The sequence below is a fragment of the Mustela erminea genome, chromosome 1 (assembly GCF_009829155.1).
Source record: "Mustela erminea isolate mMusErm1 chromosome 1, mMusErm1.Pri, whole genome shotgun sequence".
NCBI classification, from domain to species: Eukaryota; Metazoa; Chordata; class Mammalia; order Carnivora; family Mustelidae; genus Mustela; species Mustela erminea.
The window spans coordinates 84,553,023-84,578,476 of NC_045614.1; the positions used below are offsets into that span (position 1 = coordinate 84,553,023).

At 40.8% G+C, this 25,454-nt stretch overlaps 1 protein-coding gene across 1 annotated transcript in view; it reads right to left on the reverse strand.

Annotated features, from left to right (window-relative positions):
- Window positions 1-25,454, reverse strand: part of KCNH8 (potassium voltage-gated channel subfamily H member 8) — a 371,847-nt gene that overhangs the window by 227,547 nt on the left and 118,846 nt on the right. Inside the window, exon 2 of the mRNA XM_032332057.1 lies at window positions 19,691-19,924. Coding sequence (XP_032187948.1) covers window positions 19,691-19,924 — 234 coding nt within the window. The remainder of the gene's footprint in view (window positions 1-19,690; window positions 19,925-25,454) is intronic.

A 25,454-nucleotide genomic window follows, 5' to 3' on the forward strand; every position in this document is an offset into this window, starting at 1 on the left:
TCTTCCATTGTGCAAACTCGACTCTTAGCAAAGACTCGTGAACACAGCGCCAGATTGCCCTGAGTCACAACTTGGCAGGCATACTGAAGCAAAACAGTTAGACGCTTCCCCAATTTACTGCTCCTCCCCTAAAATGGAGCTGATCCCTCACCAGAACTTGAGGCCAAACCCCACTGCCCAGGTGAGCATGGCACTTCATGCACTGGCAAGTCTGTCCCAAGACACTCTTTTGTGAAATCTGAATCACACATAACATTTTCTCACTCGCTTCCCTAAGATTATAGGCATCTTTTCTCCAAAAACAACAAAAGTACATTTCAATCCTGTACAGTAATTAAAACATGAAGATTTAGAATGTTTCTAAATCATGTGGGCCCCAATTCGATACTCCTTAACGGATCTGGGGCATTCATCTTCATAGGTCAGCAAACTTCTGGAGAGAGCCGGGTCGTCAATATTTTTGGCTCTGCAGTTCAGACATCCTGTCTCAACTATTCAGCTCTGCTATTGTAGTGACAGAACAGTAATAAACAACACATAAGCAAATGAGCATGGCCATTTTCCAATAAAATGTCCTTTATAAAACCGGCATCCTGCCAAAGAAGCCTATAAACTCCCGTGTTCTAGGAGTTAATCCTTCATTCCTTGGGTGTTGTGACCAGACTCAATACTACCAGACTGTTTAAGAAGCACTATCTGTTAGAGACACCTGGGTGGCTCAGTGGGTTAAAGCCTCGGCCTTTAGATCAGGTCATGATCTCAGGGTCCTGGGATCAAACCCCATGTTGGGCTCTCTGCTCAGCAGGAAGCCTGCTTCCCCTCTCTCTCTGTCTGCCTCTCTGCCTACTTGTGATCTCTGTCCGTCAGACAAATAAATAAAGTCTTAAAAAAAAAAAAAAGCAGCACTATTTGTTAATGCAAGAACCAAGTAGAACCTAGACTGTGAATGTCATAGCGGTGCCTTCTCAAAGAAGATTGTCCAGATGATCCTATTTTCCTAAATGGAGGGTAGTCATTTCCTTTCTCTTTTGATAATGAAAATATACTTAATTATCCTTCACCTAAAAATAAGCTTAATGACCTTAGAGGGATCTCTAACAAGGCATGTCTTGCAATTCCATTAACAGAAGCAACGTGGGATTCTGACATTGAGTACGAATTTTGTGAGTTGCATCCCAAAAGCAAAATACATGCAAATCAGAAGAGAAAAGCATCAAATGGAGATGGGTCAAAGAGTCTACAGACTCAGGCCAAAGCAACTAGAAGCTCAAATATGTGAGAAACTTCTACTCTGGAGATCTCTTTTTTTTAATTTTTTTTGAAAGATTTTATTTATTTATTTGAGAGAGAGAGAAAGATCCAAGTAGGCAGAGAGAGAGGGGGAAGCAGGCTCCCTGCTGAGCAGAGAGCCTGATGCGGGGCTCCATCCCAGGACCCTGAGATCATGACCTGAGCTGAAGGCAGCAGCTTAATCCACTGAGCCACCCTGGTGCCCCTCTGGAGATCTCTTTTATGCAGAGAAAAAAACAGGTAGTTTTCTAAATCATTATGGATATTATACACAATGAAACAATTTCAAGCAAAAGGGGATTTTTTTTTAGACCTCAAGACATTCTAAGTTTAATGTTTTCCCTTTCAATAATACCTTTTCTTAGTAGCATTGTTAACAAGATTCCTTTTGCTATTTGACTCCTACTGTAATTTCTGAAACACAATGCTTTTATTTATTTATTTATTTATTTATTTATTTATTTTCATAGTGGAACATAATGTTTCAAAAGATAATTTAGTGGACTCAGCATTGAAGAATTCTGGGTAAGTAAAGACTTCAAGAAAAATCACTGTCCTTCTCATAGGTAAAATCACTTCTCCGTTTATAGCTTGGTTATACTGCCCATCCCTAGAGATGCTCCAAGCCGTGTAAGTTTTTTTTCCACTTGATGTCATTTTTAATAATGATGGTTTGGGGGATCTGTTCATCAGTGCTCTGTGGATTAGTAAATACTAAAAACCAAACACACTAAAACAGCAAACTATTCCCCAGCCTTCCTTCCCCTCTCATCTCAAAACATATCCACCCAACAAAGTAAAAAAGGCCAGATCAGGTGGATTCCATTGCAGATGCACATTTTAGAGTCATTCTTGACACTTCTTTCTCATCACCCCCCACCCCCAAACCAAAGAGATCACCAATCTGGTCAATTCCAGCAGCTAAACCTTTGAAATGGGTTTTAAATCCACTCTGACATCTTTCCTGGCCATATCCTAGACTAAACCGGGGCTGCCTGAACTTGAGTCTGCAACAGAATCCCCCGGACGGCTTGTGAAGGCAGCGGTTGCAGAGCCCCCCTTCCTGATTTGATTCAGAAGGTGTGGGCGGGGCCTGATAATCAGTATTTCTCACACGTCCCAGGTGATGCCCCTCTTTCCAGTCTTCAGATCACACTTTGAGTACCACTTAAGTATTGCTTATGTGGATCACCTGCCTCCTGAGGCAAAAAGAAAAAATGATCTTTGTAAGATTAAATACTCATCATGTGACTTCCCTGCTCAGAACCCTGAGTGCCTTTGGTTAACTGGCCACAGCCTGGGCATGGTCTATAAAGCCTGTGACGCCAGTCCTGTCTCACTCCTGTGTGATGTGACAAGTCGCTGCCTGTTATCCAGCCACTGGCCTTCTCTTTCTCAGATGCGGCAGTCTTTCCCAGAAACTTTACACATGTAGCTCTTTGCCTAGAATAAGTTTTTATTCTTTCCTTCATGTGGTCAACCTATACTCACCCTCAAATTCAACTCAAACGTCCGTTTCTTGATAAATTTTTCCTCATTCCCCAATTTGGTCAGATTCCTCTATGACTCCATCCCATAGCAGCCTGCAACTTGCCGGGAAACTACTTGGCAGGTTCATGATTATTGGATGAGTCTTTCTCAATAGACTAGCATGCACAAGAGAGCAAGGATCATGACTTACTTTCTTTTGCACAACCCCTTGGACAAAATAGATTGGCCCAAACATCGCAGGGCTCTACAATTTGTGTCCAAAGAACAAAGTTAATTTTTATAAGATGAATTCTTATAAAATAATATTATTACAAAACATTATTACAAAACAATAATTACAAAATATTATTACAAAACAATAATATTACTCCTGGCTGTGACACTGATGGCTAACATTTACTGAGCGCCCATGGGCAGGCACCACGCAAAGCACTTTACAAGCACTTTGGGTTCATTTAAACCTAAGAAGTAGATGCACTAACTGTTATTGCCATCTTACAGGTGAGAAAACTGAGGCTCAGGAAGTTGAAGTAAACTGCTCCAAACCACATAGTTCGCAAGTTATGGGAACTTTTTTGCCTAGTAGATACAAATCTAGACTCTCAAAATCATTATTGCTAGCATTACACGGTTCTTTATATTCTCTATCACTTACTTTCTTTATCTGATCCCCTTGATAGCTTTAAGATACAGAATATTATCTCTGTTTGCTTCTCAAAGGTGAATTTAGAGATTGGAGGGTGGAATGACTTGGCTAAGGCCACGTAGAGCATGTCAGCAACCAAGCCAGAACTCGAACTCACATCTTTACATACGCAGCTCATGATTCCTTCCATTCAGGAAGGAATGCTGGAAATGGGAAAAAGTGCTCTCTAAAATAGGATTATTTTTGCTACATTTCTGTTTTCAAATATGCGTCTGAAAATGTGAATTCATCTGACCATTTTGCCAAGCTGCTAACAGCGAATGGACTACTTTTCAGAGAGCTCTTTCAGCTTTGAGGGATAGTCACATGCCACATGCCACAGCCTATTGGGATAGCAAATATTCGCTGAATATTTCACATTCAGAGGGGTTCCACATTCATGGTGTCTCCAACACCATGCACAAGGATCCCTGAGTTGTGTGCAAGTTGCTGGCCTTGTCTGCGTTCTCTGGTGGCTGGCTCTCCAGCTGCTTTCTTCCTGCCTTTTCTTGCTAGCTGCTCCAGCGAGACACTCACTTCTTGGCTGCCTTGTTCATTTACTTCCTTCATGCCTGCATCGGCCTAAGCTCTCAAAGGAAACTGGGATAGAAAGGGCTGAAAGCAGCGGGATTCAGTAACAAACAAGTCCCCAGTCTGCATTCCTGGAGTAAGATGCCCTCAGGACAACCTGGTCACTTCCCTTGCAAATAGCTGTTGCTTTATCAATCCAGCAGAAAACTCCAGAATGCCACTCCTTCTATCGCTGCCAGACAGAGAATGAGAAGAGGTTCTCCAATTAAAAAAGGAAGAAAAATATCCTAGCAACAGAACCAATGTCTAGAAACAAAAAGAAGAGGAAAGGTTGAGGTCACAGATCCAAAGAAAACTTCCTTGGAAGGAGAGGTACCATGAAGCTGAATCAGGGGAGCAAAATGAGTTTACAGGAGTGTGTACAGATGGTGTCTCAAAGCTATTTTAATAGGGGGCAATAGAGCACTTCATTTGAAAGAGTAAAACAAATATTTTTACTCAGTCAGCAAGAATTTGAGCATTTCTTACCCACCAATGACTATTCTAGGCTTGGCAGATACCATGATTAATTATTATGGCACCAGTAAAAAAAAAAAAAAAAAAAGAAGCCACCTTCAACCATGCACAATCTCCTGGGAGAGATGGATATTTAAAGGGAAAGTTATAACAAAGGATGCATCAGGAAGTTTGGTCTGCTGTAACAAAGTACTGTATAGACCGGCTTCAGAACAAAAGGAATTCATTTCTCACAGCTTTGGAGTCTGGAAGTCTGAGATCAGGGTGCTGGCACAGTGGTTGCGGCGAGAGTCCTCTGTTGGGTTACAGACTGCTGACTTCTCATTGTGTCCGCACACCGTGGAAAGGCAGTAGGCTAGCTCTCTGACCTCTTCTTATAAAGACCCCAACCCCATTCACAAGGGCTCCACCCTCACAACCTAATCACCCCCAAAGGCCCCACCTCCTAACAGATCACATTGGGATTTGAGTTTCAATGTCTACATTTTGAGGGACCAAAGATGGTGCCTTCTATGAAGAACAAGCATGATGTGAAACAGAAGGCCCCAGTTGGTGAAGGCCTGACAGATGAGACAGGTTTGAATGGAACCATGATGATTTCACTGGTCTAGAGGGAGGGTGTGGGCAGGGCAAGGGTCAAGGAAAAAGGCAGGGCAAGTTAGAACAGAGGGCATTTTTGAAAAACTATGAAATGATGAATCAAGTTGAAGCAAGGCTGTGCTTGGGTAGGGAGGATGAGGAAAGAGGGGAGAAGGGAGGGCAGAACTGAGAGGAAGGAGTCTGAAGAGGTTTACTGTAGAGCACAACTAGCTCATGAGTGGCTTCCACACAGGCTAAGGAGTCTTCATTTATCAAGAAGGACAAGGAGGAATCACTGAAGACTTGGTCACGGGAGCATAGTTAGGTCAGATGTACACTGTAGGAAGGTGATTTGGGGCCTGGGGCCCTCCTGAGTGCAGTCACTGGTTGTGTGCCTATGAAATGGGTTCTGAACATCATAACCCTACAACAAACAGCACTTCCTCCCCTGACATATTTTCCTCAGAAGAAGAACCTGTCTGTTCTCATTTCCCAGAGCACCAGACCCACAGAAACTCCCACTTAGATGTCTGAATCCAGTGTCTGAGCCCTGGCCTGTGGCCTGGTTTCTAATTCTGCCTCACCTCACTGGCCATCTGACCATCTTCAGAGGGACCCCATAAAGATTCTGGGATGTCTTAGCTGAGAGGTTCTATATCTCCTGAGTTGTTGGAGAATTACAATACTCACACACAAAAAATCACACTATTCTAGACATGCTATACTCTTACTATGAATAATTATATAATATTGACTGGTTACAGTTGCATAAAAACAGACCTGTGCTTTATTTCTCAGTGACAAGCCCCTACTCGGTGACACTAACCCAATTTACACACTAATGGGTACCAGAACCCCAGATCGCTAGAGCACCCACCTGGACTCTTTGCCGTGTTACAGAAAGTCATTCTTCCTGCCATGGCCTTAAGTCAGACTGTCATGATTCAGGGCCTGAGTTGCAATAGTTTCATTTAACCCTTCTGCACTCAGGAGGGCCCCAGGCTTTAATTAAATGATCCACTATTGCTATCTTGAAATTTTTAGTAGATATTTTTAAAGGTGAGCTGTGGCCGGGCAGGGGTGTGTCTGTATTTTCACTTTTCAAAGGACTCTACAAATTATGTAGCTTTTCTTAATAATGGGTGCTGAGCAAGAGTTATTTCATTTGGTCCTCCAGCAGACTTCTCTGAGGGTGCCTGTCTCTGACTCAGAGAAGGTCAAGGAGAGGCTTAGACAAGCCAACTCACTTAGCTGGTGCACATACTTAGTATATGGCGAAGATTCTACCCCAAGCCTTTCCGATTCTCAATATTGCTCTGGTTTTACTAGCTATTCGGAGCAGATCTTTGGCCTGGGCACAGTAAACATAGTGGGAAGATCCTTCCTTGCCAGAGCTTGATCCTCCAATACCTACTTCTCACCACAGAGAGAGAACCTTTAAAACTTTTCTTATTTCAAAGGGAACTTGTTTCACTCCAAAGATTTTCAAGCATTCTTTGCGGTTACACTTCATTTCCGGCTCATGAAGATGAAATCATGACTAGCCACAGGTACAAAAATGAGTCACTTAATAGGTTCCTTCCTTGACAGTTTGCCAGGTCTTCCCAGAGACTTAGGGACAGAACCTAGGCAGCCACTCTCCCCCATCAGACAGGGGCCGGTGAGGCAGAGTCACGGGATCCCTAGCCCAACGCTGAGGTTTGCCATGCCCTTGAGCATGACCTAGTGTCTGAGAGTGCAACCGTCAGAAGTCCACTTCGTTTCTCTGTGAGTTTCTTAACTGTGAAGTGGGATATTAAATGATTGGCCTCCAAGGACTGATGCCAGGAGTAACTGGAGTCACAGCACGGGCAAAGGGCAGAGCACAGAGCTTGGCTGGCAGTGGACACGCAGGAAGGACCGGGTGTTACTGCCTTGTGAAGTCGTCTGCATGGAGTCAGGGAGGCTACCTATGAAGAAGGGAAGGCACGCAGGGACCTTTCAGTCTCCACGTGACAGGCAGCACTGGGCGGTTCTGACAAATGCACTGAGGCCTGATCCATAGGTCCGTCTCACCTAGTTCTGACCGCCCTGCCGGATAGCCGGCATGAACACGTCCGTATGAGAACTGACCTGAAACTCAACAATGCAACCCTCACTGTGGGCAGACACAAAGAGCACGCTTTCTCTTACAGTAGCTTGTCCAGATGCATGAGAAACAGCCCGAGAAGCCTACCTATGGTTCCAAGAATGAAGCCTGCATTACATGTGAGTGGAAAGCTGAACTGCCAGGCCGCGGCCCGACCAAGGCTGCACATGCACTGCCGCCTCTCAGAGCCCTTCACCTTCCCGCTCCCAGCACCGTAAGGCTGTTTACTGGAGCTGCATTTCTGACCCTTCCTTCCTGAATGCAAAAGGCACAGGAGAGAAATAGAAGCTACTCATCTTCTATCAAGACTGAACAGACATTTTGGAGAATCATCATGGAATCATAAAAGCATCATAAAATGCTATTTTGGGGCATGCGAAGTCCGAAGTAAAACCTCAGAGGAATTGGACTGGAAAGCAGCCGAAAGCAAGCAGCAGCAACCTGACCCACTGTTCTCTAATACACTTAGTTGTGGGAAGCGTGGTCCCTCGTTGTGGCCCTCCAGATATTTAGGAAAACTGTAAATTTCATAAGCATGAGAATTAAATGTCCTCTTGCCTCTTGCTACTTTTGCTCTGTCTCCTTCACCAAATGCGTTTCAACAAATCTAGATGTGAAGTTTGTAAAATATGGCTGCCCATTTGTGGTCACTCCTGTATAAGAGCTGGGAGCAAAAAAAAATCTTTAAAAAAAGGGGAGGGGACGCCTGGATGGCCCACTCATTAAGTGTCTGCCTTGGGCTCAGGTCATGATCCCAGGGTCCTGGGATGGAGTCCCGCATGGGCTCCCTGCTCTGCAGGAAACCTGAGCTTCTCCTTCTCTCACCCCTCGACCCCCCAGCTTGTGTTCCCTCTCCTACTGTCTGTCAAATAAATAAATAAAATCTTTTTAAAAAGGGGAGGGGGGTGCCTGGGTGGCTCAGTCGGTTAAGCGACTGCCTTCAGCTCAGGTCATGATCCTGGAGTACCAGGATCAAGTCCCACATTGGGCTCCTGCTCAGCAGGGAGTCTATTTCTCCCTCTGACCCTCACCCCTCTCATGTTCTCTCTCTTTCTCTCCCTCAAATAAATAAATAAAATCGTCAAAAAAAAAAGAGTGAGGGGATTGGGAACTAGGTCCTCTTTTCATGAATGTGGGTAGCCTTGCAGCTGCTCCAACCATAATCCCAATACAGTATGAAAGAATTTATGCAAGTGACATCCTAAACAGTGTCACAAAATGTCTCCAGTCTCCGTCTGGTCAATGGAACACTAGACTCCTGGAGGCCTCCACGAGAGGCTCTGTGTAGGCACTTTAGTCCACTGTCCCAATGGATCCCAGACTTCTAAGATGCTAGACAAGGGAGTGAAATCATCCAAAGTCCTCCAGTCCGAACATGCAATCATCTCCCATCTGGACACCACCTAACAACCAGCTGCAAAAAGGAAGAAGAATCATTCTGCCAAGTCCAGCCTGGGTTCCTGACCCACAATACTATAAGCTATAACAGCCACTGTTTTAAGCCGCTCAATTCTGAGGTAGCTATGGCACATCAATAGTTAACTGGGACAAGAGATAAACTGTACTCTGCCTCCCTGACTCCACATGCCTACGGGTAAGAACATGCTTGTGTCATTTCCCAGGAACAAAGCTTCCAGACTCCTACCTTCACTAGCTTTTCAGGAAGCATGAGTCCCCAATGGGCTCTTCACAAATACTTCTAAAATCTAGGAGTGTCTCTAACAATCTAGTCCTCTTGACTTCCAAGAATGCAAGACTCTAAACTCTGCAAACTCTAAGCTCTGTCCTCCAGGATCACTGAGAAGCCTTCAGTTGCTGCCAAAGGACCACCCCAAGCCAGGCTAATGCCCGTGGCTTTGACAGTCTCAACAGTCAGAGGAGATCCCATCAAAGGATGACACCTGCCTTTGTGCTTTGTTTCTCGAGGACTCTGGTCTGAGTCCAGGGTAAGGCTAGGAGGGAAAATGATCTTGCTTCCCTCAGAATTACCTCTCCTACCACCCCAGGACTCCCTCAACCTCATGATAAAATTTCTTTTATTTTCTGTAATCTCAAACCCTGTTCTCTAACTCTTGTTGAAATTGGTTCCCAGCCAGCTGGCTTGCCTCATTGTTCTCTCGATGTGGTGGAAAGCTAAAGTGACTGTGAGTGACGCCCATGCTGGGAAACCCCACAGCCACAGAAGACAATCCTTTAGACAGTACAGTTTCCGTTAAAGTGCATTTTCTTGTTGTTCATTTATTACAAGGATGGGCATGACACCCCTTGCTCTGAAATTGGGATCTTACATGAAACCATTCTATTTGCAATGCTACAAGCCCATCTCTTAACAGTAATAGGGAGGGAACTATGCGGCACATTTAAAATGTTAATTTTGAGAATCATTTGACATTCTCCAACCCCAAGGCTTTGTCTCTTTTCCTATATAGAGCTCCATTTCTTAAATACCTGGAGGGCCTAATCAAATATTCTAAAAATCATCTGCACAGTCATTTGAAAAACAGTGTAACAGAACGCACTAAGAATATCTTACATATAAACTTAGTGTTAGAAGGAAAGTGTTCCTTACTATAATTATCTGCTATGAGTAGCTCATTGTAAAAAAAAAAAAAAAAAAAAGAAAAGAAAAGAAAAAAAAGAGGAAGTTCAGGAGGAAATCTCCTCGCTGATCATGAACTGACCTCCTAAGACTGAATGTGCGTTATGTCTGATTTAGAAAGTTTCCGTGTGTACCAGAGTAAAAACAATGTGTTACCCAACTGGCGGTATGCATACTCCTGGTAGAACACAGATTATTTTTGGTAGTTCATATAAATATCTTACATTTTAATGTCTATTAGCTTTAATGTACATTGAAAGTGAAATATGCAGCTAGTACCTCTAGCCTCCCTGTAGACATTTGGAGGGAAATGAACAAGACACCACCAGTGTCTCCCCATTTCTCTCACTCTTTCTCTCACCTTCTCTTCTGATCATCTCCTACCTCCCCTTCTCTTCTTCCACCCTTGGTCACCAAAGAGAAGCCTCCTCAGCTTCAATGTTCCAGCTTTCTCCCTACTCACCCCCCAACACATACTACTTTTTATTTTATGAGCAATTTAGTTTTTCAGCTTCTGATGTGCATATGAATGTAGATCTAGCAGCTGAGTCAACAAAGGATCCTCCTCCTCCCCACCCCCCCCCCCCGCACCTACCCTAAACAGATAGTAAATTGTAAATAAATTGTTTTTGTTGTCACAAATACATAAAGTCCATTACCACAGAAAGTTGAAAATCTAAATATATTTAAGAAGAAAAAAAGAAAAATGCAATGATATTGCTAGGCACTTTTCCAAGTTTCGACAAGTTGAGGACTAACTATCACATAACACACACTTGAGTGTTCAAAAGTTTTTCAGCATTACAGTTTCCTTATCTATAAATGTGAGACAATTCAATTTTACCTGATTTCTTACTGGGAAAATTAAATAAAATAACATATGTGCTGGTTGAAACACTATAATATATTAGATTGATTATTACTAAGATTTCGTGATATACTTTTTTTTTAATTTCACAAAGTGAAATTACAATGTTTTCATTGCATTTTTTTTTTCTTAAGATGTATTTCTTTTGGCCAACAGACACATGAAAAAGTGCTCCATATCACTCGGCATCAGGGAAATACAAATCAAAACCACAATGAGATATCACCTCACACCAGTCAGAATGGCTAAAATAAACAAGTCAGGAAATGACAGATGCTGGCGAGGATACGGAGAAAGGGGAACCCTCCTACACTGTTGGTGGGAATGCAAGCTGGTGCAGCCACTCTGGAAAACAGCATGGAGGTTCCTCAAAATGTTGAAAATAGAAATGCCCTATGACCCAGCAATTGCACTATTGGGTATTTACCCTAAAGATACAAACGTAGTGATCCAAAGGGGCACGTGCACCCGAATGTTTATAGCAGCAATGTCAACAATAGCCAAACTGTGGAAAGAACCTAGATGTCCATCAACAGATGAATGGATCAAGAAGATGTGGTATATATACACAATGGAATACTATGCAGCCATCAAAATAAATGAAATCTTGCCATTTGCGACAACATGGATGGAACTAGAGCGTATCATGCTTAGCGAAATAAGTCAAGCAGAGAAAGACAACTATCATGTGATCTCCCTGATATGAGGAAGTGGTGATGCAACATGGGGGCTTAAGTGGGTAGGAGAAGAATAAATGAAGCAAGATGAGATTGGGAGGGAGACAAACCATAAGTGACTCTTAATCTCACAAAACAAACTGAGGGTTGCTGGGGGGAGGGGGTTTGGGAGAAGGGGGTGGGATTATGGACATTGGGAGGGTATGTGCTTTGGTGAGTGCTGTGAAGTGTGTAAACCTGGTGATTCACAGACCTGTACCCCTGGGGATAAAAATATATGTTTATAAAAAATAAAAAATTAAAAAAAAAAAAAAGATGTATTTCTTTGAGAGAGAGCACAGGTACATGTGCACGTGAGAGCGTTGAGGCAGGGGGCAGAGGAAGAGGGAGAAAGAAAGTCAAGCAGATTCCCTACTGAGCACAGAGCCTGAAACCAGGCTTGATCTCACAACCCTGAGATCACGACCTGAGCCCAAACCAAGAGGTGGACACTTAACTGACTGAGCCATGAGGCACCCCTCATTGTATTTATTTATGGTTACCTTCTTTTTGAGGCTAGTGATCCCAGTTTTCCATTTAGAGTAGTGATTTAGTTTTCTTTTGCTTACAATCCGAATGTGAAAAAAGAGTCAACTGAAAAACATGAAGCAATAGTTCAGAAAATACGCAGAAATAATGGCCAATCTTGTAGGTAACTTAGGAATGAGTGACCCTGTGAATGAAAAGAGTTATCTAAACTGCTATCAAGGGTGCGTGGGTGGTTCAGTTGTTAGGTGTCTGCCTTCGGCTCAGGTCACCATCCCAGGGTCTTGGAATCTGATCTCTTACCAGGCTCCCTGCTAGGTGGGAAGCCTGCTTCTCCCTCTCCCACTCACCCTGCTTGTGTTCCCCCTCCCGCTGTGTCTCTCTCTGTCAAATAAATAAATAAAATCTTAAAAAAAAAAAAAAAACTAAAATGCTATCAGATTCGAGATTCCTTTTGTGACAAATACTTGTATTTCCCTGTTTTCTATTTAGAACTGAAAAAATCATAATATGATTATACAGACTATTTTCAGAAAAGCAGCATTATATATTATTAACAGTAATCTAACATAAAATGAAAGTGAGGTCATCTCTGATAAACTAATATGCATCCCCAGAATGCAAGAGCTCTTCGTGCAGAGCCCAGCAGATGCACAGCATCCGCAACAAGTACTGTGAGTCAGTGACAAGAGGTTTCTGAAATGGGTGAAATTTGGAACAAGATAAAGTTTAATCATTCCTCGCTACACTATGGTTTTCTTCTTGGAAATTCAGTGGGAAATGAAAGCCTTGCCCAAAACACTGTGTGTTAAGTTCTAAGTTCAGATAATTAGAAACCAGTGTTTTACTTCCTGGAAAACCTGACAGGGCATTAGAAAGTCATAGAGTGCATGGTAGTGTCTTGTTAACTTTGGGTACTGTGTCATACAGTGGTTCTCTGCTGACTTACTCATCTTGCAAGACTGAAACTGTATCCCCACCCCCTTTTTCCTCCTCCCCTCAACAATTTATTTCCTGCTTCTATGAGTTTAACTATTTTAGATACCTCATGTAAGTAGAATCATGCAGTATTTGTCCTTCAGTGACCGATTTAGCACTTTGTATAAAGAGGAGAGATCTCATGTAAAGTGTTCTTCCCACAAATAAACCAGCCACAAAAGAAAACAAGGAAATTTTTGGAGGTGATGGACACATTTAGAATCTTGATTGTGCTCTGGTATCATAGGTATATGTGCTCACTTCGGCAGCACATATACTAAAATTGATATCATAGGTATATGTCCAAACTCATCAAGTCTTATATATTAAATACGTGTAATTTTTGGCATACAAATTATACCTCAATAAAATTTTAAAAACAATTTTAAAAGAAAGAAATCCATGTTAGACCCTGGACAGTTCTTCAATTATAAGACCAATCCATACATTATATTACATTTAGCATCCCTGACTCCTTCCCACTAAATGGCAAAAGCAGTCCCCCACCCCAATTATTGAGTCAAACATCCCCAGAGATTTGCAAAATGCCCCTAGAAAGTGGTCCCATCCCTACTTCCACAGAGTCAGTGGCTTCAGGGCGAAAACCTTGAAGTTAGAGGATGTTTCTGTAGCTTGGTTTCTTTGTTTACTAGTTTACAATTTTGGGCAAGTCACTTAAATTGTAGTATATTTAATGTGACTGTAACCAGGTGTTTCAGGTTTACTTTTGTTTCTCAAAAAGATAGGGTAGAATCCTAACCCCTACTACCTCAGAATGTGACCTTATTTGGAGAGAGTCAATACAGGAGTAATCAAGTTCAAGTGAGGTCATTAAGGTGAGTGCTAATCAACTATGACAGAAGTCCTTATATAAATGGGGAAATCTTGACATAGCCACTCACACAGGGAAAATACTATGTGAGGATGAAAGTAGAGATTGGGATGATGCTTCTACAAGCTAAGGAACACAGAAGATTGCCAGCAAACCTCTAGAAGCTAGGGCAGAGGCATGGCACAAATTCTTCCCCGTAGCCCTCAGAAAAACTAACTCAACTGACCCTTTGATGGTGGATTTCCAGCCTCCAGAATGATAAAAGAATAAATTTCTGTTGGCTAAGCCGCTGGTTTGTGGTACTCTGTTGTGACAGTCCTAGCAAACTGAGACATCAGGATATTATATTTGTAAAACCAACTATGCCATTTTAATTTTCTTTTTATGTTTTTGTTCTCCTCCAGCACTCTTCTTTCTGGGATCTATTTAATATGAAAATGGGCTTGATACAATGGAATATTATTCTACCATTAAAAAGAACAAATAAAATCTTGCCATTTGCAACAACATGGGTGGATCTAGAAAGCATAATGCCAAGGAAAAGAAGTTGGTCAGAGAAAGACAAATACCATATAATTTCACTTATATGTGGAATTCAAGAAACAAAACAAAGGAAAAAAGAGAGAGAGAGAGAGAGAGAGGGACAAACCAAGAAAGAGATTCTTTTTTTTTTTTTTAAAGATTTTATTTATTTACAGACAGAGATCACCAATAGGCAGAGAGGCAGGCAGAGAGAGAGAGAGAGGAGGAAGCAAGCTTCCCGCCAAGCAGAGAGCCCGATATGGAGCTCGATCCCAGGATCGTGACCCAAGCCGAAGGCAGAGGCTTTAACCCACTGAGCCACCCAGTGCCCTCAAGAAAGAGATTCTTAACCATAGAGAACAAACTAATGGTTACCAGAGGAGAGGTGGATGGGGATACGGATGAAATAAGTGATGGGGATTAAGGAGTGTACTTATACTGAGCACTGGGTGATAAATGGAATTGTTGGATCATTATATTATACACCTGAGACAAATATAACACTATGTTAACTATACTGGAATTAAAATTTTTAGAAATAAAAAATAAATTAAAAGAAAAAGAAAATGGTCTTGAAAGATAAGATTTCTGTAGAGAGGATATGCTAAGATTAACATATATAGGTTGGGGCTCATCAGCTAATCATGGTGGTCTTCCATGATGGAGGATATAACTTTCTACCATTAAAAAACTTAGCCAAAAACCTAGAGTCTGGAAGACAGAATACAACATGTGTGAAAGCTAAATCTAACCCATTTTCTATTTTTGTGAATACAGATGTATTGGGAGATGGCCCACCTACTCATTTACGTACTTTCTAGGATTGCTTCATACTAAAATGACAGAGAGGAGTACATGAGACTTAGACTGTATGGTCTGCAATACATACAGTATTTACTATTTGGCCCTTTACAAAAAGGTGTGCCCATGGCCTATGTCAAAATATACTCCACTAAAAATATTGGTTTAAAATTTAAAAAAATTAATAAAAATAAAACAAAATAACTTAAATCCATTGAACATTCTGGACAAAACACCAAGATACTTAAATAGCAACACTTTTAAGGTAAAATAATGCTCTATGCCAGTACACAAGGGAATAATATCACTGAGTCAGTTAAATGAAGAAAATGTGGACCAAAAGTTTAATTTTCAGCAAATTGATCTACAAGTCTAAAGACCAAAGGCACACTGTTACTAAAATGCAAGAACTCAGAGAAAACCGTTCTCAGGAGCTCTTTCTGAGATGGCTCAGAGAACAAGCTTCAGGAAACCAAGAAAAGATTGTCCCTCTCCCTCTGCTCCTCCTCCTGCTTGCTTTTTCTATCTCAAGTAAATTAATTAAATCATTAAAGAGAAAAAAATAAAGAAGTCACTTGATGTGATGAGTGCTGGATGTTGTATGTAAATGATGAATCACTGAATTCTACTCCAGAAACCAATATTGCAGGGGCACCTGGGTGGCTCAGAGGATTAAGAGTCTGCCTTCGGCACAGGTCACAAACTCCATGTCCTGTGATCCAGCCCCATTTCAGGCTCCTGGCTGAACAGGGAGTCTGCTTCTCCCTCTGCCTCTCCCCCATGCTCTTGCTCTCTCTTTCTCTCTCTCTCAAATAAATAAACAAATAAATAAAACCAATATTGCATTGTTTATTTAAGTTAAAATTAAAATTTGAATTAAAAAATTAAAAAAAATTGTTCCAGGGTTAAATGGACTAATATAAATAAAAGTTAAATATGTGAGAGAGTGCTTAGTACACAGTAAATATTGCTTAAGTGTTAGTCATTATTATTTTTATAGTTGTCATCATTATTGACTTTTTAAAAGATTATACTCTCTTTAATAACTATATTTTAGAAGGGCTGTGTGTGTATCTACATATAGATCTATATATGTCTGTTTTCTCTTAATTATCTAGAAGAAATCACAATAATTCAGAGAGAAGGACGCATAATGTTAGAGCAGAGGTAAGAAAAGGGATCAGATGTGACCTATTCTTCCAAATCCCTTTATGGTTTTATTTTAATTTGGGCTGAATTACTCTGCATTGGGGCATGAATTCTTCTGGAGAATGCTATGTCCCACCCTTTTCCCTAGTCAAAAGAGGAAAACAGACCCTCCAGGGTGGACAAATCTAGTGGGTAGACAATAAAGTTTTCCTGAAGAGGATAGGGGTGTTCAGCCTGTGAAGTATGAAGGAAGGGGCTGTCTTTAGGGTGGGGTAGAGAGAAAAAGGAGGGAGACTTATAGACTGAAAACATGACTAGGAGTTGGGGTTCTGCCAGTGAGAATTTCCTCCTTTGATTTTCCTCTGAATTTAGCGAATAGCCATATTTGCCATCCTGATAGCAGTGTGTCAAGTCCCAATAGATGCCCTGAACATTTAGAGTGTTCTGCTGCACATCACCAGCCTCGGGTCTGGATATCAGAATTACAGGCCAGGGCAGGAAGAGAAAGAGCAGCCTTTTCCCATGAGGTCAGGAGAAAAAGACAAGCATTGAGGTGCTGGTGGGCAAAGAAGCTCAATGGCAAATGGTCAAAATGTATCTAGAAAGAATAGAAACAAGCACCTCTTTTCTAAAGTAAATTAGAAGAAAATGCCTTCTATCAAGGCATTTTCTTCCTTCTATCAAGGGAGGACCCTTGAGGGCATATGTTTATTATTAAAAATAATCAGAAATCCAGACATCCTTTGAAGTATCCATAGGTCCCTCAGATGATCAATTTCAATTCCAATCAGCAAGCACTTACTGTGAAACTAACGTTTGTTGGACACTGCTCTGAACTCAAGCTCTACACACTAGACATGTGGACTCAAGTAAGGCATAAGTTGTGCCATCAAAGGTTCACTGTTGTATGTGGAGAGAGATATAAAAATAGCTAAAATACAGCCTGATTATCATAGAAGAGGCAGCAGTTTTCAATCACTTATAACTGGATCAATTTATTGGCTCAAAATGTCAGGCAAATATCCATATTGATTGGTTAAGAGGGGACTGGTGCCTTTAATGATTTCCACCCAAAGAGGTCTAAAAGGCTGCAAACATCTTATAAAACCCTAGGCTCAGGAAATTCTTTTGGGTGTTGACTCCCACAATGTGCTCCATATTTTCTACTTTTCTTGCCTCTAAAGTCTCCATCCTTTGGGCTTCCCATCTAGATTCACTTCCTTGGCCTAAACCTTTCTCAGTGTTGCCACATTTGGATATCTGGAGGTGGCTTAAAAAGGAAGACACTTGGATGGATTTGGAATCACCTGTACAAGGTGCCTGTTTGAGAACACAAGTCTGCAGTCAGCAGATAATTTAGACAAAGGGCATCCCTTTTCACTTTGTTCCACTGATGTTGGTTTTATCACTCCCAACCAGTCTGCATTCTCTGCGGCATCTCCCATTTTCTTCTATTTCAGGCGCTCTTCAGTGACTGTGGTATAATTACACAAAGCTGAAGTCCTTTTATTTTATCATATTTGCCACAAAGGTCTTATCTATTGACACTGGGAAGGACACAATGGTCTGAACTATGTTTCTAATGTGAAAGCCTTGGATATTCCGTCCTTCCCAGAATGCTCCTCTCCATTAGTTCATGACTACCGTGTATCCAAAATTCACATGGTCAAAGACTGTCCTCCAAAGACAAATAAGTTATAAAAGAAGATGCAGTTCCCATGTTCAGGCCCCTATTCCTCTTCCTGACAGTGACCCCAAAACTAAGTACTGAGAGCAAAAACAGAGGCCTGAAGTGCTATAATCATCTGCAACACTCAGGAGAGCCTCCCCAAAACAAATAATTACCAACCCACAATGTCAATAGCGCCAAAGTTGAGAAAACCTGAGTTAGAACACAACTTGGATGTCGTGACAAAAAGACCCCAAAATGAAATTATTCCAACAAGATGAGAATGTACTTGCTTTTGTCTGGGGTGGGGAGGATGGATCTGTAACAATACCCAGGCTCCTTCCATATTATTGCTCCGCACTCCTCTATGGTGTCACCCTTGACAAATGGTTGAAGCTGCTTTTGTGGCTTCACCTGAACATTCCAACCCACATGTACTGCTTTGCTAGGGCTGCCCTAATGGAACACCACAGATGGGGTGTAGCCACAGAAATTTATTTTCTCACAATTCTGGAGGCTGAAAATGGAGGTCAGGATGCTGATAGGGTTGTTTATTTCTTGAGGCCTCTCTCCTTGGCCTGTGGACAGCTGCCTTCTCACTGTGTCTTGACATAACCTTTCCTCTGTATGCCCATATCATCGGTATCTCTTCTTTTTATGAGGACACTAGTCATATTGGATGGGGGTCCCACCTTTATGATCTCATTTAACCCTAATTACCTCTTTAAAGACCCTCTCTGTGAATATAGTCACAGTGTGTGTTAGAGCTTCTAATGTGAATTTTGAGGATACACAATTCAGTCCATAACATAATGGGAAAGGAAGAGAAATTACAGGGCAAACAACTGTATTTTGGGGGGATTTTTCCTAAGAGTTATATAAGTCATTCTCTTGCATATCATTGGCAAATGAGACAAAACTTTGTCACAGGTGCAACCCAACTGCAAAATAGGTTGGGAAGTCTGTTCTCTAGCTTGGCAGCCATGAGCACAGATAAATCTCAGGAAGCAATGTTATTTTAGAAAAACTATTAGAGAAAGAGATAGAATTTTAGAAACTAAAAGTGACAATCTGTTCTAATTTTGATTTAGTGGTTCCCCAATATAATGCCTCTTGGATTCATCCCAACCACCAGGGCCCATGAGATAATGAAACCAATTCCTACATAGAATCCCAGTACTGCAGATTCCAAACCCATCCCTACATCTTCTTTCATTTAGAAAAGTGTCACAAAACTGCAGCCACAAGAAAACACTTCGTATTTCCTCAGTGGCAGCCTTGAGTCCAGGCAAATTTACTCCCACCCTGAGTTACACCGTGTGTCTCTTATTTTTGTCTTTAAAAAAGTAGTGAGAAAGGCTCTGTGGCCAGGGAACTGGAAGAGAAAATGCCTATGCTGTTGCCCTTTAAATTAATTTCCTTCTCTGCCCATGAACACCTGAGCCTCTGCCTTAATGACTGAGGTTGAGATGTGGTTCTTAAAGGCATACAGTTGGAGAATATCCTCGATAAGATCATCTATTAATAATACATTAACAACTATCATATCTAATATGCATTTTAAGAAAGACCTAGTAACATTGTAACACAACTTATTTTAATATACATTCACTCAGTTAATATATTAACACTGAACAGTTAGAATTCTAATGCTAAACTTTCAAGCAGTTTATGCAGCTAATGGCTGAAACCAGGCTTTTGCCTGAGTCACTTGCGGAACTTCAGTAACAGTCTGTATTTTTATGTGAAATGTCACTAAGCCTAATGGGAGTGATGGATTCATTATTGAGTTGAAAGAAGGTGACCCTTCACAACTGCCCGAGAAGCACCCGTCTAAGAAAGCCACTCACCATTCTTCTTGTAGAACATAATTTCTCCTTTGAATTCCGTTTTCTCCTCCAGTGACTTTTCTATTTGAAGCATCAGCTGTTCATTGGTTTCAACTCCAAATAAGAATTTGCAGCTGCAACTCTTCTGCATGACTTCGGTCCGGGCGAATCCAGCGAGCTCACAGAAGCCATCAGAACAGTAGACTATGGGGAACCCCTTAGCCACCTGGGCATTCGCAAGGATGAAGTTGCTATCTGTAAAATGACAAGGAGACACTCAGCCACCACACGAGTGTGAGGAACTCTTTCTTTTCCATCAGTTTCAGTAACAAATTATGAGCTTGTGTACTTAGCTAACAGTGCATGTCCTGATGTGCTAGGGTGGGAAGACACTCCAAAACATGGAGCAGCAGAAGTGTGTAGTAAGCTCTGACTTTGGCTTGCATTTTGAAACACACTACAGAAGGAATACAGTATTCACTGGTCTGCTTTGAGGCACTTATTCCCCAGCTGGCAGTCCAGGGAGGACACTTTTGGGCTTGGCTTCAGGTTCAAACCTTGAATCTGCCACTTGATGTATACATAAACTTGAACAAGTTACTCACACACTAATCTCCTGTTTCCTTAGGTTTGGTTTCACTAAAGGCAGACCCTGAACGGAGATTCAAGTGTAAGACATTGACTGGGCAGATAACTTCAGGAAGTAAGCAAGTGGGGAATTGAGAAAGGGAAGGAAAGAAAGGTAATAAAGGGTAGGAGAAGAGGGTTTTATTGCTATGGCAGCTGAGGTCATATAGGGACCCTAGAAGTAACAGAGGACCACAGCTTGGAATTTGCCCATTAAGGGAGAGAAAGGTATGTTGCTGGAATTATTGGGAAATGTACATAAGGTACTTAGTGAAGTCTCTGATACAAATAAGTATTCAATAAAAATTGTTGAGTGTTAGTCACACCTTTATGGTTTTTTTTTTAAGATTTTATTTGTTTGTTTATTTATTTGTTTGTTTAAGAGAGAGAGAGACAGATAGTGAGAGAGAACAAGAGTGAGAAGAAGGAGATAGAGGGAACATGATGAGTAGGGAGCCAGACACAGGACTCCATCCCAGGACTCTGGGTTGATGACCTGAGCCAGAGGCAGATGCCTAACTGACTGAGCCAGCCAAACGTTATGATTATTATGTTAACAAGTAAGAATCAGAGGTTATTATGTTAACAAGTAAGAATCAGAGGACAATCAAAAATAGCAGAGTATTACGTGCTTGGAAAGAACTCCTGGGGGACAGTGTGAGAGGCAATATTCAGGGAAGCTTCCTGCTGGGTGAATTTCTTTTCATACTAATTTTGAGGTCTGGGTATGATATTTATAAGCAAAAAGATGCATATTGGAGATGGGCTGTCAGATAAGGCCTTTATAAAAACCTGTTCGTAGGTGACTTTAGGTTCAGAATGAATTAGGGACTATTATTAAATAATTCATTCATTCTCTCATAAAACAAATGTTGGACACTGTTTCAGATAATATTAGAGGCTGGGATTTTTAAAATAACACAAGTAAAAATGGAAAGAACCACAGTATAAGTAGTTAAATGAAAAAAATCAAGATTCAATATAATGTGTTATTAGATGAACTATTTGTCTGAAAATATATAAACACATATTAACATATATATGTGTATCCAAATATGAAATACTTGTGTGTACTTAAAAATAAGTGGAATAACTTGGCAACTGTAGCTATCTTTAGAGAGAGTGACTTTAGGCAAAGTGGTAGGCACACTTATTTTTACCATACACCTACTATACCCTTTGAATGTTATACTAAATGCTTTATATATTGCCTATTCAAAGAAACAGTATTTTAAAAAAAAAAAAAAAGTTTGCAGTAGACAGCCTGTCTTACATGCCATGAGAAAGGAGGAATTCTAGATACTTTCCAGTGGCCAGTAGGTCAAGCACTGCAATCTCTTCTGTGGGCTTCCTCATCCATTTTTAAAATATCTGTTTCACATTTCCATAGTCATCTATCAGCTGACTAAACCAAATCCACTCCATCCAGCTTTGCTCCAACCAGCCCCTGAGCCCAGAATGCCAGTTCTAGAGCTCCCATCTACATCCTGCCTGAGCTGGGCTGGCTGGTGTACCCTCCCAGTCACCCTTCTCCCTGTGGAGGAAAGCCAGAGCTAAAGCTCTACATTGGGAAGCCTTTGATGGCCTATTTTGAAGCCATGGGAGTGAATTACATTATCCAAGACTAATATTTAATTCTGCCACACTTTGCAGAAGGATTTATTAACTGTGGACTACATGTTGGACTTTGTTGCAGGTGTAGAGACAAAAAGTTTTTGCATGCAGTTTCTGCCCTTGAAGATCAGTAATGCACCTGCACGAGTTCCCAGGGAGGTCCAGAGGTAGGCATCCTCCTACTGCGTTATGGTCTTTATCCAGTGACTTCACACAACCATGGATCCCTCTTTAGCCATAATTTCCCTTCCTCTTCCCATTCTAAAAACTTTGGTGGAGAGATTGTTTAGAAAATGCAAATACATCACACAGGCAAAGTACTCAAACATCCTGAAGGAGCTTTTAATGCATTTTCAGAAACCATTTTTCAGTGGACTCCTGACATGTTTATTGACATTCTACTATATGCCAGGTGACTTGATTCTACCATATGGCAGGTCCTAGGGTGAGGTGAGAATGGGTGTTAAAAGATGAAGAAGGGGGGCACCTGGGTTGCTAAGTGGGTTAAGCGCCTGCCTTCAGCTCGGGTCATGATCTCAGGGTCCTGGGATCGAGTCCCGCATCAGGCTCTCTGCTCAGCAGTGAGTCTGCTTCCCCCTCTCTCTGCCTACCTCTGCCTACTTGTGATCTCTGTCTGTCAAATAAACTGAGCCACCCAGCTGCCCCATAAATAAAATCTTAAAAGAAGAAGAAGAAGAAGAAGAAGAAGGTATAGTCCCTAGCTCTATATTACTACAATTTAATTAAAGAAATGCATGAATATCAATAACACTAAAACACAGCTTACGCTTTTGTGCCAAATCAATGATACACAGATAGTATGTACTACCAGAGTTGAGAGATTCAAGGTTCTAAAGTTTGAAAATGATGAGCTTGGAGTAAGAAATAGGTGAAGCTGATTTAGCAAAAGTCCTGGAAGGTCAGAAGCCAATGCCTGGATGGAATAGGCAGAGGGTGGAGAAACAGTCATTGGAGATGAGAATAAATGACACTGCATTTTGTCCTCAGGTCCAGTTTTCCCATTATTTAAAGGGCTACAGTAATTTTCTTGCATTAGTATTTGTCTGCTATACCCTTTCTCATCTTGCTTTACTTTCAACCCTTCTAGGGATGTGTTTTAGTTGTGTCTTGCACATGCCATGTATTTAAATTTTTGAAAAGTACAATATGAAGGAGTGCCTGCGTGGCTCAGTCAGTTAAGTGTCAGACTCTTGATTTCTGCTCAGGTCATGAACTCAGGGTCATGAGAGCATGGGGCTCTGAGCTGGGCATGGAGCCTGCTTGGGATTTTGATTTTTCTCTTTCCCTCTCCTGCTAACCCCTACCTTCAAAAAAAAAAAAAAAAAAAGTATAATATGAAGATACTTCAATCAACCTGAGCTCAATAAATTTTACTTTTTATCATTTTTACAACTTAATTTGTGCTTTTCTCTATTGTTATTTTGCCTTTTCCATTCTTAAAAATTAAGAACTACAACTTAGCTAAAAAATTATACAATATTTAACATCATCAATAAACATCCGCCATAGATCATACATCCAGTATGCAGATTTTATTTCCCTCCTTCCCCAAAGAAGAAACACAAAACTTGAATTTTCGTGATAACCATTCCCATTCATATAGTTTTTACCACTTATATATATATCCTCACACAACATACTGCCTATTTTTTCCCTGATTTTATGACATATATTTTAGTATTTCCTACTAAATATTTCTTAGTGAGTTGGCAAGATTTTATTAATTTCCTTAACATCCTTATAATTGTTTACATAAGAAGAGACCAGCTCTCCTGAGCTACAATAAGCTTTTGAAAAAAGCTAGAGTTACCAGATTGCCTGAACTGTGTGTTTTAATTGAGGATTATAGTGTGTTTGGGGTATTTAATTCTTCCTGCAAATATACTGCAAAAACAAAGCAAAAAAAAAAAAAAAAAGTCATGTATTTGGCCTTTCTGTTTATATTTAGCACTTGTCCTCGATATGTAATTGCATTTCAATTCCAAAGAGAATTTAGTGGCAGTCAGTGCCTCATAAAGCCTAGTATGCGAGCTACATGAATAGTCCTTCTGTGCGGGAAAGAGTAGCTCCTCATACCCAGCTATCTGCTTGAAAACATATGCTTTTCTGAATACCAGTCCTGGAATCTCCAAAGCAACATGACATTTACTTTAGAATTATGTAAAACAAAGCCATTGCCATAATGATTATGAACCCATCATGGATATATCACTATCCATACAGAAGCTAAGAGTATTTAACCTTTTAAGGAATCAATTACACATATGTGATATGCATCTAAATGCCACACAGCTTTTCCCTGCTTGTTTCTAGGTCATCTTTTTGTGCAAATTCAGTTTTGTAGTGCCCGTAAACAGTAGGATCTAAATGTGTTTACACTTGAGGCAGTTGATTCTTTCTCTATGCTTCCTTAGCAAAAAGCTTGTGTAGATCATCAGAGGCAATCTCAGGGTTAGGAGAGACCCTGGTCCTTTGGTCAGACTTCCCAAAATATTGCACCATTTTCCACTCAAATGGAGATGTACTATTCTTGTCAACTTCCCAGGCTCTGTGGGAATGGTGGAAGAAATGGAAAGATAAAGAAGAAAAAAGGAAAAGGCAAAGTCAAACCACTACTCTTTTTATCTTTATATGTGTCCCTATTTTCCTGAGAACATTGAGGACTGGAGAAGTTTAGTTTCCAGCCCAAGGTGTGAAGCTAGGGATTAAAACCATTTCTCTGTTTACTATATACTGCATTCCTTCTGTAAAAAAGTGATTTGTTCTCTATTTCCAGTAGGTATGGTTAATTCTAGAAAAGTCATTCTAGAAAATAGGTTAAAGCTAATTCTAGAAAAATGGATTCTTTTACCTCTTCTGCTCTGTGAACAGCCCAAACCAATAGTTTTCTCTACAGAGATCATTTATTAAAAGATCATTGACATGCATCAATGCAACAATAAATAAATAAATAAATAAATAAATAAATAAATAAAATGTCAAGTTCAGCTTTAAAGAAAAGTTCATTTATGACATCTCCCAAACCAGCCTGTGTCTATCAGCAACTTCTATGTCACCTCTTTCCTTCAGAAAGTCAGTATTTCAAAAACATGACAGGAACTTTCTTGGTTCCAAAATATTTTGCACAGGCTCACTCCAGAGGCAAAGAACTGTAGCTGCTATTCAACAGATCAGGTTTCTGATCTCCTCATGCCCTTCAGTGTAGATCAGAGTCCTTCTAAAACTCTTTCATTAAAATATCCCTCCACTTGCTGAAGCCATAAATTTGTATTCCAAGGGACCTGGGGGCATTGATCTAAGTTCTATTTTGTTTTTGAACATGTTTCATAAAATCTATCAAAATTTTGTCTTCTACTGTGTTGTATATTCATGTTTGAATGTTTTTGATTTGTTTTAATATGGTCCTGCCAAATGTTTATCTCATTTGAAACTTCAGGAAGGTGTGCTGTTTGTTTTCTGTGACTCTGTGCATACCATTTAGCACACCTCAACAGAACATACAGTTGAGACTCACGACTCAAGG